This window comes from Argentina anserina, chromosome 1, assembly GCF_933775445.1.
Source record: "Argentina anserina chromosome 1, drPotAnse1.1, whole genome shotgun sequence".
Classification (NCBI taxonomy): domain Eukaryota; kingdom Viridiplantae; phylum Streptophyta; class Magnoliopsida; order Rosales; family Rosaceae; genus Argentina; species Argentina anserina.
Window position 1 is genome coordinate 3,586,370 of NC_065872.1, and position 16,891 is coordinate 3,603,260.

At 37.9% G+C, this 16,891-nt stretch overlaps 2 protein-coding genes and 1 pseudogene across 2 annotated transcripts; 1 reads left to right on the forward strand and 2 right to left on the reverse strand.

Moving 5' to 3' along the window:
* Window positions 1-1,069: 1,069 nt before the first annotated feature.
* On the reverse strand, window positions 1,070-8,167 carry LOC126793851 (eukaryotic initiation factor 4A-15-like; annotated as a pseudogene).
* A 1,164-nt stretch (window positions 8,168-9,331) lies between these two features.
* On the forward strand, window positions 9,332-11,345 carry LOC126789246 (glycylpeptide N-tetradecanoyltransferase 1). The gene is made up of 2 exons (XM_050515355.1): window positions 9,332-9,469; window positions 9,777-11,345. Exon 2 carries the CDS (start codon window positions 9,809-9,811, stop codon window positions 11,108-11,110), a length of 1,302 nt encoding a protein of 433 aa, XP_050371312.1. The 5' UTR covers window positions 9,332-9,469; window positions 9,777-9,808; the 3' UTR covers window positions 11,111-11,345.
* Window positions 11,346-11,767: 422 nt separating this feature from the next.
* LOC126783090 (single myb histone 4-like) lies at window positions 11,768-15,728 on the reverse strand. Its single transcript, XM_050508491.1, has 6 exons — window positions 15,452-15,728; window positions 14,738-15,000; window positions 13,828-13,912; window positions 12,595-12,696; window positions 12,093-12,438; window positions 11,768-11,977 (listed from the first exon to the last, which is right to left on the reverse strand). Exons 1-6 carry the CDS (start codon window positions 15,599-15,601, stop codon window positions 11,946-11,948), a joined length of 978 nt encoding a protein of 325 aa, XP_050364448.1. The 5' UTR covers window positions 15,602-15,728; the 3' UTR covers window positions 11,768-11,945.
* Between the last annotated feature and the right edge of the window lie 1,163 nt (window positions 15,729-16,891).

The following is a 16,891-nucleotide window of genomic DNA, read 5'->3' on the forward strand; positions in this document are numbered from 1 at the left end:
GCTTAACGTTAAATGAAGTTCCTTACTTTAAGGTCAACTACATTGCATCTAGATCGAGTCCTTGATTGGCTGCTGCCTTTTCTTTTTTGCATATTTTACTGTCGCTTGATTTTCTTACTATCAAAATATATGTTTTAAACGGAAAATTTTAATATATATCAATCTATGTTATACCTCTTATATTTTTTATGAGTGGGTTCGGAAAAATTATATATGTTGTCAACTATTAAATATAAAATATATAAAATACATTGATATATAATAAATTAATTAATTTTAGACGACTCGTATTGGCTTGTGTCCGCGTATAATTTGTGAAACGTAAAACATTACATCACAACCATGATAGTACTTGGTTCAGACAAAAAAAAAAAGGTAGTAGTTGGGACTTTTTTTTTGAAAATAAATAGTAGTAGTAGTAGTCGTCGGGACTTAAGACTCTTCGTGTGGTAATCCGGGACTACTTTAATAGTTTTACTCTTACCAACTTAATGTCATATTCAGTCTTTTCATATATGATATGATTGATGGGCAAAGCTCGGATAGACGACCATGCAAATTAACAAGTCGTGGGTCGTGTTTGATTTAACATCTTGGAGTTGTTAAACCAGTGGTTGATGCCATTGACCCCTATATACAAATTGCAAAACCTGATGCCTCAGTGCGTGTAGAATGGTCAGAACACCGACGAAACCCCACAACAAGAAACATAAATTGGTCAGAATTATACCCAGTAAATATCCGAGCCATTTTGGCTACTAGAGTGACCATTGTGGAACTTCAAAAAATAGAAAAAGGACCAAAACCATGCAAAACTAAGAAACCGAAACACACACGTACATTAGGAAGTTTAGCGGTTAGAAACTATGCAACAACAGACGCCACCACACCAATTCAGCCAATGATCGATGGATTTCACATTGCAAATGTACCTGTACCACTTAGATAATCATTTCAACAACCAGACATAATTAAAGAACTAATTAAGCCTAAGTTTAATATAAGAGAAAGACACAGATTGGCAGAGGTCGCAGGTCTGAAAGGACCAAAAAAAGTAGAAGATATCTCATCAGAGGAGATCAGCAACATTCGAAGGGAGCTCCTCCACAACCACATGTAGAACCTCTGGATATCAGACAACCTCTTCCCATCATCGTTCGTAACAAAATTGATTGCAACTCCCTTCCTACCAAATCGTCCACTACGACCAATTCTATGGAGGTAGTTCACAGGTTGGGTAGGGAGATCATAGTTAATAACGAGGGAAACTTGTTGTACATCAATTCCACGAGCCAATAGATGAGTGGTTGAGTGGTGATCAAGACACGAGATGATCCAGATCGGAATTCCCTCATGATGAGGTCTCTGCTGTTCTGGTCCATGTCTCCATGGGTGGCTGATACTGTATGATCACGGCTTCTCATTTTGTCCGTCAACCAATCGACCTTGCGTCGGGTGTTCACGAAAATTACACTCTGAGTAATGGCCAAGGTTTCATAAACATCGCACAATGTTTCAAGCTTATAATCCTCCTTGTCCACATCAACATAGAACTGCCTAATTCCTTCCAGGGTGAGTTCATCACGCTTCACAAGGATCCTCATAGGCTTGTTCATAAACTTCCTTGTGATCTCAAGGGCCTCAGGAGGCATTGTGGCAGAAAACACACCAACCTGAATACTTGGTGGGAGAAGCTGGAATATATCATAGATCTGGACATATAAGAGAGCTCAACTATCAGAACTGAATGAAACAATATGAAGCAATTAATCACTTGCGCAAAAAATAAACACCAATTAGAACTATTAGACGATCATTGAGTCAATCTATTTGATTACTTGTTCTTTCATGCATAGGGATTATATGTAAGATATGAATATATTATCTAGAAACAAACCTGGTCCTTAAAACCGCGAGAGAGCATTTCATCAGCCTCATCAAGAACAAACATCTTGATATGATCAGAGCGGAGTGATTGTCTTCTTAGCATGTCGAAAACACGACCCGGAGTTCCCACAACAGCATGAACTCCACTGGACAATATGCGCTGGTCTTCACGAATACTAGTTCCACCAACACAAGCATGCACCTTGACACCAAGATAATCACCAAGGGCCCTCATGACCAGTGGCTGGCAGATCAATGATTGGATCATTGGGAGTGCTTGAACTTAACTATAAAAAGATAGTGAAGATTTTTGACCGTGCAAAATAATTTTACTAATTGAAATCAAAATCGATATAACTAGTCGGTAAAAGTAATGAGGCTTACTCTTCTAATGCATATATACAATTATAAAAATAACATAAATTAACCAATCAAATATTCATATAGCACATCGTAATCCAGAATCATTTATAAAAGTATTTTATTACCAATTTGAAAGGTTAATGACTGACCAATGAAAACTGAATTAAAGATCGTGAGTGATCAATAATGCTTTAGAAAGATAAGAAATGAAAATAATTCAAATTTGGACATGTAGACTAGTTTTTTTTTTTAGAAATGTAGATTAAACATTTCTTTGAAACCATGAAGAAGTTTGGACTCAAATTTGTCAGTTTAGTCTAACTGACACCTATAACCATTGAAAAAGAAGACTCATATATATTAGATAAAACGATATGTAAATAGTCAAAATCTAATACAATTGAGTAGATTAGGGACATAATAATTAGTAACTTAGCTAGCATTTTAGAATAAGATATACTTGGCTGAATACACGTTATTGAGAAAGAGAATAGTAAAGTATAGAAGGGAAACAAATAAGTAGAGTCGGTTATTTAAGGATATTTTCGCTAAGGAATATCACAAAATTTAAAAATTTAAAACTTAAATTGTTTCCTTGTATTGGCCGATGGGGATACTTGAGTCACACCTAAAAAAGCCTAGATCCGCCACTGGACTCATACCTTCTCTATTTGTTGGGCAAGCTCTCGAGTTGGTGCCAGAATCAATCCCTGACACTCTGTTTTTTTTTTATAATCAAGCTGTTGAAGAATACCAGAAAAGAAGGTGGCCGTCTTCCCAGTACCAGATTGAGCTTGTTGAATCACGTCAAGACCCTTAATATAGGGTACGATTCCCCTTTGCTGAATGGCCGAGGGTTTCTCAAAACCTGGAGACAGAATAATCATGAGTTCATTCACCAGTTCAGAGCGAGAAAAAAAAAGACTAAAAACTAAAATAAAATTCCTACAGTTGAGAGAGATTTTTCTTACCGTAAGCATATATGCTCCTCAACAAGTTCTCTTGCAAGCCCATGGAATCAAAACTGTCGTAAACTTCATCGTAAGATGTAAAAAACTCTTGCCCATCAGCTGTAAGCCTGTTAACGTTGAATTCCCCAGATTGTTGTAAATTAGATACCAATTAGAAAGTAACAGTAATACAATCAAACACGCCCCCAACAAAACATGTTTCATGCATATCAAATATGTGGTAAAGTACGAAAAGACAAAACTACAGCAAAAGACTTACAACTCATTCATCCTGTTGTCAAACTGACGAGTATCAAACTGTGATCCTTCGGGTGCCGCCATGACTGCAATAATACAATCAAATACTTAAAAAAAAAATATAGAAGAAGTTTCAAAGATTGAAGCCGGAGAAAAAAAAAACTTACTGTAACAAATTTTAGTGTTTGATTCTTGAAAACGTTGTGTAGATTGTAGTAGAATTTTTTTATGAGAGAGATTGGGGAGAATACAATACATATAAGGAATGTATAAAGATTCGTAATACAATACGAACTATCATATCTATTCTGATTTCACTTTGACTGCGGACAACTATTTTCCTTGTTAGGTACAACCGTACAATTACACTCCTAATACAGACAATCCCAAACAATAAAATTCGACTTGCCGATATCAAAATAGCTTGAAGGAAAAGAATGCATGCAGCAGCCAGCAGACATCAAATACAAATTCAGAGACTGATCAAAACAGAGAAACACAGAAAAAGAACGCTACCTGGTTGGTTGGTTCGAAGATTGAAAGAAAATGATTTGACGAAAAGAGGTTCGCGAATATTTGGCTAGGGTTTCAACAGCCCCTGTATCAAAAATACCTCAAGGCGAAAAAAAATTAGAGGCATCTAAGCTGCAATCCTCTTATTTGTTTTTTTAGCCCCAGATTTGAAGTTATGGAATTGCGAGGTGCCCATGCTGAATGTGCAGTAGAGAATGTATAGCCGTAATGAGGCCACTTATGCGGGAGGCATATCCGCACCTCTTCTGACACTCAATTAATTTCAAGGACGGAATTTCTTTAAGGGGGTAGAGTGTGAGTCCTTGCAAATTTCTTTTTTCTTTTCAGCATTGTTGTCACATCAACCGACATTTTTCCAAGATATCAAATTTTTTGTTTATCATTTTTATGTTAAACTACTTGTTGTCACGAGCGTGGAGGTCTACGCAGAATATTTTTTCGACGCTCGGGTTAATTTTATACGTATTTACGAAGTTTATGATTACTTAAATCGCATTTTCAGAAATTACACTTTTTATAATTTTAAATCGCAGTCCTTTATCTCTATCATTTGATCTCCGCTGTTGAATTTAAAGTAAAATAAGAACCTAGGATGGGCTTTCCCACACACAAACCTCTCTCATTTTCTTTTTATTTTTCTTCTATCTTTTATTTCTTCCTCTCTCTCTTTCTCTCTTACTCGTCATTCTCTCAGAGAAACTCAAAGACTGCGACCTTTGACCGACCGCGCCACCGTAATCCGGCCACGTCAGAGATTGCCACCACCACCATTCTCTCCCCTTTAACGAGCTCTACATAACTCAATCATTACATATCAGATTTGAACCGAACTCTGTCCCTTCAAAATTAGAGGTCCTTATTTTTGGAGGCCCTAAGTACAGGTCTACTTCACCTTGCCCCAACGTCGGCCCTGGGTTTCAATTAACTCCTCGAATCCAAGCCGCGTTGTGTTTTGTAGGAGAACAGTATCTCTCTTAAACTGTAAACTGGGGCCAAACCTGGAGTGGGTACGTGTCGGATGATGATTGGTTGTAGGAGAATCTGCGTACGGGCCTGGATATCAACTGGTTATACGGGCCGGTGCGACCCACGGCACATTGAAAGCTAACAGTTGTGAAAAATACACGTTACACCATATTACAGTGAGTAAATACTTGGTATGCTGGGTATCGAGCGTATCTTCATACCCTATGTTACCTTGTTCTAGTATTCTAGAGTGGGAAAGATGTACGAGTTCTACACGTACAACAAGTCAATGCTCTATATGGTTCGTACAAGGGTTAACCACCAGAACCTTTTGAACAAAAAGACATTAGGCATAAGATCAAATCATCATCAGAGCTAAGTACTGTGCTGCTTTCAACTTTCAAGCACAGGATACAAACACGTATGATAAGTGTCCAATATTTTTAGACAAGTGACTGCTATTTAAACGCATTTGCAGCCAAACGTGCACAGATGGCTTCCAAACTGGGAGATAACATCCACAACTCCTCCGTAACCTCCTATTGCTGTCACCTGAATGGAAGAATGGTGCAGTGGAATGAGAAACAGAAAGATTTTCATGATTAAAAATTTAAAATGACCAACATTTTGAAACAAGCGAGTCAGAGATTGTTCAAGTAACAAGTGCAGGATCAAACTAAAATCGTACCCCAGATGCATGTAATGAGACAGAAAAGGCCGACTGAGGAGCACATTGCATTTGTGTAAGAATCACCCCATTTATGTCAAAACGGCTAAGTAGAGGCTCTGCTCCAACTGCTAATATCTAGGAGAAAGAGAAGCAAAAGTTACCATAGAGTGAAATGAAATCAATACAGATGTGGTATTCGGTTTCAGAGTAATATGGAAGAAAGTTGCTCTGGTTTGCAATGACACTAGATAGAACTAAAAGCAGCAAATCATAAAGAGAGGGAGAAGCTTACTTGATTTTCATCAAATACTACGTCCTGTACAGATGCACGAGTTGAAGTCCTTGAAATGCACTCAGAAGCAGGAAGGTTCCAGACTGATAAACTTCGACCACTTCCACAAGCCTATAGAAGAAAATGAGATTAATCAGGTCACAGCATGAACCAACTTGAAAAAAAAATGATAAACAAACCAATCAGCTTGAAGAAAATGAGACTAATCTCTCGCAGTAGTAAATTATATGCTTACCAACCAGCTTTCACTTGCATCAAGAGCAATGCAACTTACACACGACCGTTTCGGTTTGGTATGCTTTGCTGGCTCAATCACTTTAACAGACTTTCCACTTTTGCAGTCTGCGTAAAAAATTATAATTACACCCACTAAGAACAATTCTATACAACTTATTATCTAGATATGGTTGAAAACAGGACTGTACTGGCAAAAGGTTGTTATTGTGATTGAGTCCCTGAACCGACTTTCCACTTGGTATTTGAAAATAAAATGACTGGTTCTTACCCCAGATTCGTGCAGTCCCATCCTCTGAACCAGTTATGACCTGAATTCAATTTGCACATCTCAGAGAAAAGTTATAAGTGAGAGTAACAAAAAAATTCAGAAAGGAGAGTGTAGCTTGACCTGATTTGTAGAGTTTCGGGCAACTATGGAATGCAAGTACTCTGAGTGACCCTTAAAAATCATTTTGACTTGACCTGTTTCCTGGAAAAAGTTCCAATACAAATCAGTTGGTGCAGCAACCAGATAAAGGAAAAAGCAATATGACATTGGAGGCTAATCTGAGTAAATCTTATTGCATTGACTTCATTATATGAGTAAAGAATCACCTTCAATAAATACATACCACATCCCAGCAATAGACACAAGAATCGCCAGCAGCAGAGAAAATGGATCCTCCCTGTTGTGGTAAATGAGGTATCAATACACATTGTGAACATATTTGATTCCACTGGTCATAGGACACACAATATATTAACTTTTGGGAGAATGTTTCACATACTTGACTATTAACTGCAAGAGCATTGTTTTCAGGAATTGGAGATAATGCCCCCCAAGGACCCCTGAAAAGGAGGTAGAAATATACAAGACATGTTAAAGAAAGCAATAGATTGATACATGTGTAAGACTTGCAGACGCAGACATTCGTTGACCTCTAAGGAATATAAAATTTTCTATAATGTGCAAGTTCATATATACCTAAACTCAGCTGATAACTCTAGTTATCATATACACTTAAGTACACAATTAAAACAAAACAGCAGCTGGAATATAACTTACTTATGTTGAGGATTCACCAGGTCAAGTACTGGCTTCACTTGGTCTCCTACACCAAGAAGAAGCAACATCACACACAGAAGTAACAGCATATCAACTCCGAGCAAGTACATGATATAACATGAAATCGCAAAATGTAATGAGATCTGTTACCCTGCAAATGAATAGGCGCCTCGGACTGCACACAATCCTTCCACCTCCATCCTCGAATCCGACCATCATCCCCACAACTGCACACAACAATCCCAAAAAAAATCAACCAGCTCAACTACACCAAAAGTTGAAAAACAACCAAAAACGCGCAAATTACATCACCAGCACACAATGTACCTCAGCAGCATAGATTCCTCGCCGTCGCCATAAAACTTAACATCATAAGCAGGCCCCTCGTGCGCTCGAAGAAAGCAACTGGGTTCCGCCATGAACAAGCTACACACGAATTTAATTCAATCCAATCATCATCATCAACACAGTTTTAAACAGCCAAAACGACGCCGTACAGTAGCCAAAACGACGCCGTACAGTAGCAAAAACTTACTAAGGAGCTTTCGCATTGCTGAAACCCAGGGGCTGCGACAACCAAAGCAAATTCAACAAAATGAGTAGTTTGATGATATAAATTAAATAGTAAATGCGAGGATGATAATGAAGTAGTTACGAGATTGGAGACGAGGGAGGAGATGGAGTAGGAGGAGACGGATCCGTCGCTGGAGGCGACGACGACGGTGTCGGGGTTAGGGTTAAGGGAGGGAGCCCAGGCGGTTCGGAAGACGGTTCGGGTTTGGATCTCACGCTCTTGAAGGATGGTTTCCCTGTAGGCTTCTTCGTCCCAGCTCCTTGCGTCCCCGCCCATTTTTGAGTTTGAGATTTATGCAATTTTCGGAGAAACCTCACTACAACCGGAGCTGTAATCGAAACGAGACGAATGCTATGAGACTCACCGGAAAAAACTTGGGCTGTTTGGGCTGCTTTTTCTACGGAACCATTTTCTAAGGAAAGTTAAAAACGAACTTTCTTCATATAATGGTTTTATGCTGACATAAAACCTTTTTAAGCAGAAGATTCGCTGTGAACTTTCTTTAGAAAACACATTTATGTTGAAAGTTCACTGGAATTTCCTTAGAAAAGTAAAGAAAACTCTAATCTCGTTCACACGGTCAGTAGCTGATCATAAAATTCATGTTCAACTAGTAAATCAAAAAGTAATGAATTTTTTTTAAAATTAAGTTATTTTACTTTCAACCCTTGAATTTATATCTGATGGTGATTGAGCATGAATTTCATAATCAACTACTGACCGTGTGAACGAAACTTCACACGAAACTGAATAAACTCATCTATGTAAAAACTTCGCTGTGAATTTTCGTTAAAAAACTCATTTATACGAAAAGTTTGATGTGAACTTTTTTTAATAAACTCATTTATGTGGAAAAGTTCACTGTGATCTTTCTCACAAAATAAACTTTCCCCGCGGATTTACCCTCTTTTTTCTAAATAATTAAACTGAATTGTAATTCTGGTGACATAACTGTTTTTTCTACAGCGAACTTTCTTAAGAAAACTAATTTATGCAGAAAGTTTGGTGTGAACTTCCTCACAAAATAAACCCTACCGGGGGGGGGAGAATTTTTTTTTCTATTTTCTCATAATTAAACTCAATTATAATAACACCTGATGATATAGCTGTTTTTTCTACAAAAAGCTAATTGTGAACTTTCCTAAGAAAACTCATTTACGCGGAATGTTCATTGTAAACTTTCTCACAAAATAAAACATGCCCGCAGGTTCACTCTTGTTTTCAATTTTCTAAATAATTAAACTAAATTATAACATAGTTGTTTACAATCATGTATAACTTGGTGATGTTGCAGGCATATTCTCTAGCGACCTTAAAAAATTAGAAATTATTGATAATTGGCATTCTATAATCCTCTAATGACTGTCTACATATCTTTTTATGCGCTCAAGTTTAACGTTTTGAGGTGCCCCAAAAAGGGAAAGAATGAGACAACATCTCAAACGAGAGGGGGTCTCTTGATAATTACCAGAAAGTAGAGGGTAGCAGACGCAAAATCGTAAAAAAGTCCTCGTTGGTTCTAGACTTTTAGTTAATACTGCGACACACTCCTCGTATTCTCCCAACCCACAGCGGCATCTTCAAAGCCGCTTGCTTCCACTCCTCAAAAACCCTAGACATTCTCTCCCATTCTTCCCCAAAATTCCCAAATCCAATTCAAGATCCACGCAGCCCTCATCGCAGAATCAACCAAGTAAGCTCTCATCCCACTGTGGCTCAATTCCTTAACCGTTGTTAGCTATTTTATCAAAATTTCACAGATCTGTTTGATTATAACTTGAGATTAGATTTACTATGGGACTCATTGATTGCATGTAGATAGATTTACAGTTCTGGGTTTGGTCAGATTTTGATAAAGATAAGAACTTGATAAAGAATCTAATGATGAAAACTTTATGGACTGTTTGAGCTATTGGATTAGAATTTAGAAACAAAATTAATAATGCTTAGATTCTTTATATGGTTGTTATAGTCTGAAATTGGTTATATTTGTGCTTCAGATAACCTGAGTTTAAGTAGTTGAAAACACGAGATGGGTGATAAAAATTCTCCACCTGGGTCTCCCAAAGAAGCTGATCATGATTCCGACGCTAACGCCGTTGTTAAGGATGACAGCTCACTGGAAACGATTGTCCGAAAGTTCCAGGATTCAATGTCTGTTGGGAAGAGGCACACATTTTGGGAGACCCAGCCCGTCGGGCAGTTCAAGGATCTCGGTGATGTGAGTCTGCCAGAGGGGCCGATTGAGCCCCCGACGCCGTTGTCTGAGGTCAAACAGGAGCCTTACAATCTGCCGAGTCAGTATGAGTGGACCACATGCGATCTGGACTCTGAGGAGACGTGCACTGAGGTCTACAATCTGTTGAAGAATAATTATGTGGAGGATGATGAGAACATGTTCCGGTTCAATTACTCCAAGGAGTTTCTGAGGTGGGCTTTGCACCCTCCAGGCTATTACAGGAGCTGGCATATTGGGGTTCGTGCAAAGACAAACAAAAAGCTGGTTGCTTTCATCACTGGTGTCCCTGCTAGGATCCGGGTCCGTGATATGGTTGTGAAAATGGCTGAGATTAATTTCTTGTGTGTGCATAAGAAGCTCAGGTCAAAGAGACTTGCGCCTGTCATGATCAAGGAGGTCACAAGGAGGGTACACTTGGAGAATATCTGGCAAGCAGCTTATACTGCTGGAGTGGTTCTCCCAACTCCAATTACAACTTGCCAGTACTGGCATAGGTCTTTGAACCCAAAGAAGCTTATTGATGTTGGGTTTTCAAGGCTTGGTGCAAGGATGACTATGAGCCGAACCATAAAGCTATACAAGTTACCAGATTCAACAGTTACTCCTGGATTCAGAAAGATGGAACTTCATGACGTCCCTGCTGTTACTCGATTGCTTAGGAACTACTTGAGCCAATTTGTGGTTGCACCAGATTTTGATGAAAATGATGTCGAGCATTGGCTTCTCCCAGAGGAGAATGTAGTTGACAGTTTCTTGGTCGAGAGCCCTGAGACTCATGAGATTACAGACTTCTGCAGCTTCTACACTCTTCCTTCATCTATCCTTGGCAATCAGAATTACTCAATCTTGAAGGCTGCATACTCGTACTACAATGTCACAACTAAAACCCCATTGCTTCAGTTGATGAATGATGCTCTTATTGTGGCAAAACAAAAGGATTTTGATGTTTTCAACGCACTGGATGTGATGCAGAATGAGTCATTTTTGAAAGAACTGAAATTTGGACCTGGTGATGGGCAACTTCACTATTATCTTTACAATTACCGGATGCGGAATGCATTGAAACCTGCAGAGCTTGGGCTTGTACTGCTATAGATTGTCAGTCTGTTTTGCACTGCGAACTGAAAAGTTTGATTTTGTGTTTTTGTTTTGCTGGCTAGGTACCTGTTGCTTTTCATTTGTCTTGTTCATCTGCATCAACACAACAAAGATTTGAGATTTTGTAATGCATTTTAGAGAACCAGCGACTTGTCATGCTTACTGCTTACTGCCGTGTTGTAAGCAATGCAAAAGTTCCATCTATGATTTTTTTCCCTTTAAAGAAAAGTTTTTCTGGACCAACAACTATGATAAAGTGTATAACTCATTCTTCTGATATCTTTTGATCATGAAACCTATTGACTATGTGCCACTTTGTAATCTGTTTTGGCATATATGCCATGCCCCTGTAGGGCTAAACCCTTTTCACAATGCTTCCATCCTTTGCGTATGATCATGAATAAAAATGCTTGCTTGTTTTATTGCCGAAGCAACAGTGATGGTAGACAACAACAAAAAGTATAATTCGTTTCCTTTATTAAAGGAAGTAGACATGACCAAGTTATGAACTCTATTTCATAACAAACTGACTATAAGATTCCATTTTACCTGTACTAGTGACTTGTGAGTCGCATAGCAACTAAAGCCCTAGCTTCAATGGAAATGTACTTTTCTTTATTAAATGAAACAGTAAAAAAGCATTAAGAATCGGAATCCATGCTGACAGACAGATCAATCAGTAGTAATTTCCATATCATTATCCTTAATAGAAAAATGGCAGCAAAAGTATTTGCTCAATTGTACCTCAGGAGCAAATGAAACTATCACAAACTTTACAAATACTCTAATCACAGGCGTCATTTTCTAATTGGATGGCATATCCATTCAGATGTTACCCGATCAGAAGAACTTCACCTTGCAAACCTGTCAAATTGGGAACAACATCAGTCAAAGAAAGTGGAAATCACCACTTCGCCCTTAAAAACTGTCCAATCAGCAATGTCGTATGATAGTTAAGATCTTTATAAAAAAAAATTACATTTTTTAAGGAACTCGTCTGCCAACTGGAGCACTGAATTTGTGTCTTCGAACATCTGTGAAACCCTCTCCGACTCTTTCACTGCTTCCGCAGCCACAAATGATTTGTTTTCGGCATCAGCAATCTTGTAGGCAGCAGCCACTGCTGCTTCCTCAACTGTTTCATAAGGAATTACATCAGCAGGACTCTGCAATTGCGTGGGTTGAACATCATTCTGTTTTAAGGCCAGTGTTGTGTCATTCTGTTTTGGGGCGTTTGGGGCTGGTGGTGGATCCTTATGTTTCGGGGGCAGTGATGCTTTTGTCTGGCCTGACGAGTCACTTTTTATCTTAAAGCCATTTTGAAACTGCATTTCAAAAGATTTGATAGCTTACATAAGCTGGTATTCTGCATGTATTCAAAGTAATAGGCAGATTCTATAGTTGCTGAAATGCCCCAATGCATGACAGCATGAAGAATATAGCATTATCATATTTAAGCTGAAAGTGTCAAAACCAATCACCTTTTCAATTTTTTCTTGTGAAACCAGCTGTCTTAATTTTGAGCTCAATGACCTTCTAAAATTTTGGGGCACCTCATTCTTTTTCTCCAAAATATACCTTTGCTGCATAAAAAAATTTCACTCTATTAAATTTCTGTAGGAACAGAAAGTGAAAATTAAGCTATAGAATGTATACAACTCAACAGTACATCTGTAATAGCAGGACAGGAAAACTTCAGAGGCTTCCAGAGCAAACTAAACTGGGTGGTTTTTTATTAAAAATTTCAGGAATATTCATTCTTGCCCGCAAAAGAAGTGAAAGAAGGATACTGAATATTTCAATAGACTTGGTCTATCTAATAAAAGAAAATTGACCTACAGATTTTAACTGGTAATGAAGTTCTAAGATATATTGCACTGAAGTACTAAGTTGTAAAGTTATGTCATACATTGAATAATATAGGATATAAATTTTGATGAGGACATCATGCCAACCCTTTCAAGGTTTATGAATGGAAGGGATGAAAAAATAGAGCAGCTGATCATTACCTTTCTTTATGGTTGACTAATTGATCTCAGGATTTTAATTAGCAGCTGATAAGAAGTTTGATCCAAAGAGTTTTTAGGCTTAGTGTTATTTCAAGAGTTTACTTGTGTCCTTTTGTTTCTGTTCAGTTTAGGAGTATTAAGTTTTTGTTTATTAGGTCTTTTATGTTTCAGTTTCTGAATTTCAAGAGTCCTAAAGAGTCTTAAAAGCTAGTTAGTGTCAGTTATAGAACTGAGTATAAATAACTGTAAAAGCCAATGGGCTGATATGCTATGTTGAAGAAGAATATCAGTGTTTACTGAATTTTCCTGTGATAGGATTAAGGTGAGAAACCTGGGAGAGATTCCCAAATTATAGTGTTTTGGGTGTGAAGCCTAGACTAGGGTGTGAAGCCTGGGAGTGAATCCTAAAATCAGGTGTGTGCTTAACCTACAGTTCTTAGAGCTTGTGATCTAGGTTCCTAAGCAGCTACTGTGCTGCATCAAATTTGAATTGGTAAAAACAAAATGACGTTGAAGCTTTAACATACAGACACAAGATGTACCATCACTCTCGGAAAGTTGAACCTATTAGCTACATCTTGGAAGGGTATCAGAATTATACTTCACTTCACAAGAAAATAAAATACTACGCCTAGTAGAACAACGAATAAGGATTGGGTAGATATAAAGCAGAAACTAAAATCAGAGCTCAACATTCAAGCATACCTCAATAAAGTTAGCAATAGCACCAGTCTCCAATCCATTTGGATTTGTTGAACTTTCTAGTGCTTCAAAAATCAGTGCATCGTACCTATGATAAATAATTGGAACATCATAGACCCAAATAAAACACAGACTTATCACTAGCTAATGAAGTGCTAGAAATTGAGAAAATGCATTGGAGAACTGAGGATTGAGAAGACAACCTATAAATACTAAAAATTCCTATATTACTGTCTACAGAAGTGTAATATCCAGATTATGGTAGATACTTAAGAGTGATAGAGCATGATTGTGACTAAGGCTAAATTATAATATGATTGCGGGGAGAGAGCTCATCTGATCCCATGGAATACAAGCAAAAAGATGATCCTCCATGGGGCCAAGTGTTGCCACAAGGTCAGAAATTGTAAGGGAGGCAGGTGTACAGTTCAGGGTGCTACAGTTCGACATGCACCCCAGTCATAAGTTCAATTAGATGGAATAATTTTTCAAAATGAGAACCTGCGTTATGGAACTTTGCTACCATTTTGCATGAAGGAGATACTACACATGCTAAGACGGGGAGTTACATATAAAACTACTTAAGAGTATCTACACATGAGAATGCAACATCGAATGACAGTCATTATCAACTTAGCGTAAAAATTATATATCTGTTTATAAACTTTAGAAGTTCAAATCTACTTATAAGTGAAAGGCCTTTGGCTTCATCCACAATCGAACCGCTACAAAGAAACTATCTTGTTTAAATCCTAACCATGTTTTATCATGCAGTCATCATTCCTACAATATGAAACTCAAAAAGTTGAGTTATTCTTGTGAAAACAAGGTACTACAATATCATATTACTACCTGTATATATTTTATGTTATAAAAATGAAAAGCAAGGGAAAGGTGAAAAATATTGTCATACACTTTAGATGTTTTTGCTTCAGTTTTTGCTTCTGTTGGAGAATCATCTGCCGGCTCGCCTTTGACAATCTTGCGTTTGACAGGAGCTGCTGACGACTCACGTTTGAGAATAGCTGCAGCCGGCTCACGTTTAACAGGAGCAGCTGCAGATGTCTGCGGGGTGGGGTTGGAGAAAAGTGTAACAGGAGTATCTCTCGGTCTCATCTTTGCTTTTTCTCTAGGCACTCCAGCACCGCCACTAACAGACATATTCCGCCATTTGTCCTACAAAACAAACAAAATCAAACACTGTTTTTTATGCCAGTTAGCCAGTACAATGCCTCAAAACTCTAGCTCCATGTACAAACCCCACAGTTCACCAAAGTTTGATCCACAAAACTAATCGAAAAACTACACTGCCGCAAAGTCACATGTCTCAGACTGTTTTTCCTACAGCAATTACGATTCACAAGCAACTCACTAACACTAAAAAGTCCAAAGCACTAAACAAAGAACAAAATTTAAGTCCAAAACAAAGGCAAGACCTCAGCTTTTCGGAAACACCGAGGCTAACAACATTTAATTACCTCTTATATAACACAAATAAACCCTAAAACACTTACTTTACAGATTTAAAACCACAGTAAAATCTCAAAGTCTTGATTTTTCTTCAATACAAACATGCTATGAATATACACGGGCAGAGATATATAAATAAAGAGAGAGAGAAAGAGACCTTGAGATCAATATTGGAGCGAGAAGAGAGGAAGGTGTTGAACTCAGGGTCTTTCTGGATGTCCTTCCACTTTCCGGTGCCGTGCTTTCTGACGCCGGCACGGAGCGCCTCTTCTTCCTCCGACGTCCATTTTTGCTTCGGATTTCCCATCTCTTCTTGTGTGTGTGTCTCTCTCTCCCTCTCTGTGTTTGAGTCTTCGGCGCCGGACTCAACTGTACGACTGCCGCGACTGAGTGTATAGTTTGGCCAAAAAAGTGAAAAGCGAGGGTTGGTTGAATAAGAATAGGGGAGAGAGAGAGAGAGAGAGAGAGCAGAGAGAGGATTCAAGACGACAGCTCTGGCTGGATTCAGTCCACGAAAAACGAAAACGGGTATGGACCTTGACTCAAGGACCAACATATTTGACCCGGCCCATTTGTTTGGGCCTAACAAATTTGGTTAACGGGGTCATGAATCATGATAAAACGATGAAATTTATTTATGTCGTCGGCATCCTATCAGGTTGAAGTGTTGAACATTATATGAGAGAGAGAGAGAGAGAGAGAGCTCTAATTCCCGGATTGCTGATTGTTTTCAATATGAATCTTGACAAAAAGAATCAAGGGCCACCTCTCTAGCCCTCATTTATTTCGAAAGGGAGGTTCAATTTAGTGAATAAAAGATTCAATCAGCCAATACTTATAATGTACAATAAGAAAATGGATTCAATCAACTAATCTAGTCCATGAAAGGCAAAACTTTAAAGATCTAGATGGACTCGTATTTGTTCTAATGTTTTCACTTGCTTCTTCCAAAAGTTTAAAAAGAATCTAACCAAACACTAAATATCACTTTTAACATATGTTGAAACTCATCAGCATTACTTTATTATGTTCTTAGAACCAACTATGATCAATATGTGTAACTTGGTTTTACATTGTAATGATAGAACTCAATGTCGTAATGCAGAACTCATTTATCTTCCAAACATTTAGAAATGTGGTTAAGCAATCGACAAGCGTAAAGGAAACGTACCATTTGACTGAATATGAGATTAGTTTCTTTTTTAATTTATCAAATTCACGAGCCTGTAGGTGGAGAAATTTTAAATACACACCTTATTATTTTAATTTTATGAATTGATTATGTAAGTGGGTTAAAAGACCAAAATAGACATATTGTTATAGAACAAAAAGCCATCGAAAAAAAAAAACTAAATCGCTAGAAGTCTTTGTTTCAATACATCATACGACTTTGTTCTATACACTTCCCATCCCTTCTCCACAAGTCAATCATGAACTGAGTTTTAACTATTGAGATAAAGTTTTTAACATAAAATCTGGAAGTTATAAAACCCTATAAACCATGTTAGTTAAATGGTAATTATGATTTCCAGAATAAGGATAATTTAAGTACTTTGGGATGTGTATTTAGAGAAGTTTGGATACGAAAGAGGTGTAT

Excerpts from the sequence above, each read along its gene's own strand:
- LOC126789246 (XM_050515355.1), top strand. The coding sequence starts at position 9,809 with ATGGGTGATAAAAATTCTCCACCTGGGTCTCCCAAAGAAGCTGATCAT.
- LOC126783090 (XM_050508491.1), bottom strand. The coding sequence starts at position 15,601 with ATGGGAAATCCGAAGCAAAAATGGACGTCGGAGGAAGAAGAGGCGCTC. Across the intron at positions 13,913-14,737 it reads GAAGCAAAAACATCTAAAGT|GTACGATGCACTGATTTTTG; the intron begins GTATGACAATAT and ends TATTTATCATAG. Across the intron at positions 12,439-12,594 it reads CACAAGAAAAAATTGAAAAG|TTTCAAAATGGCTTTAAGAT; the intron begins GTGATTGGTTTT and ends TTTGAAATGCAG.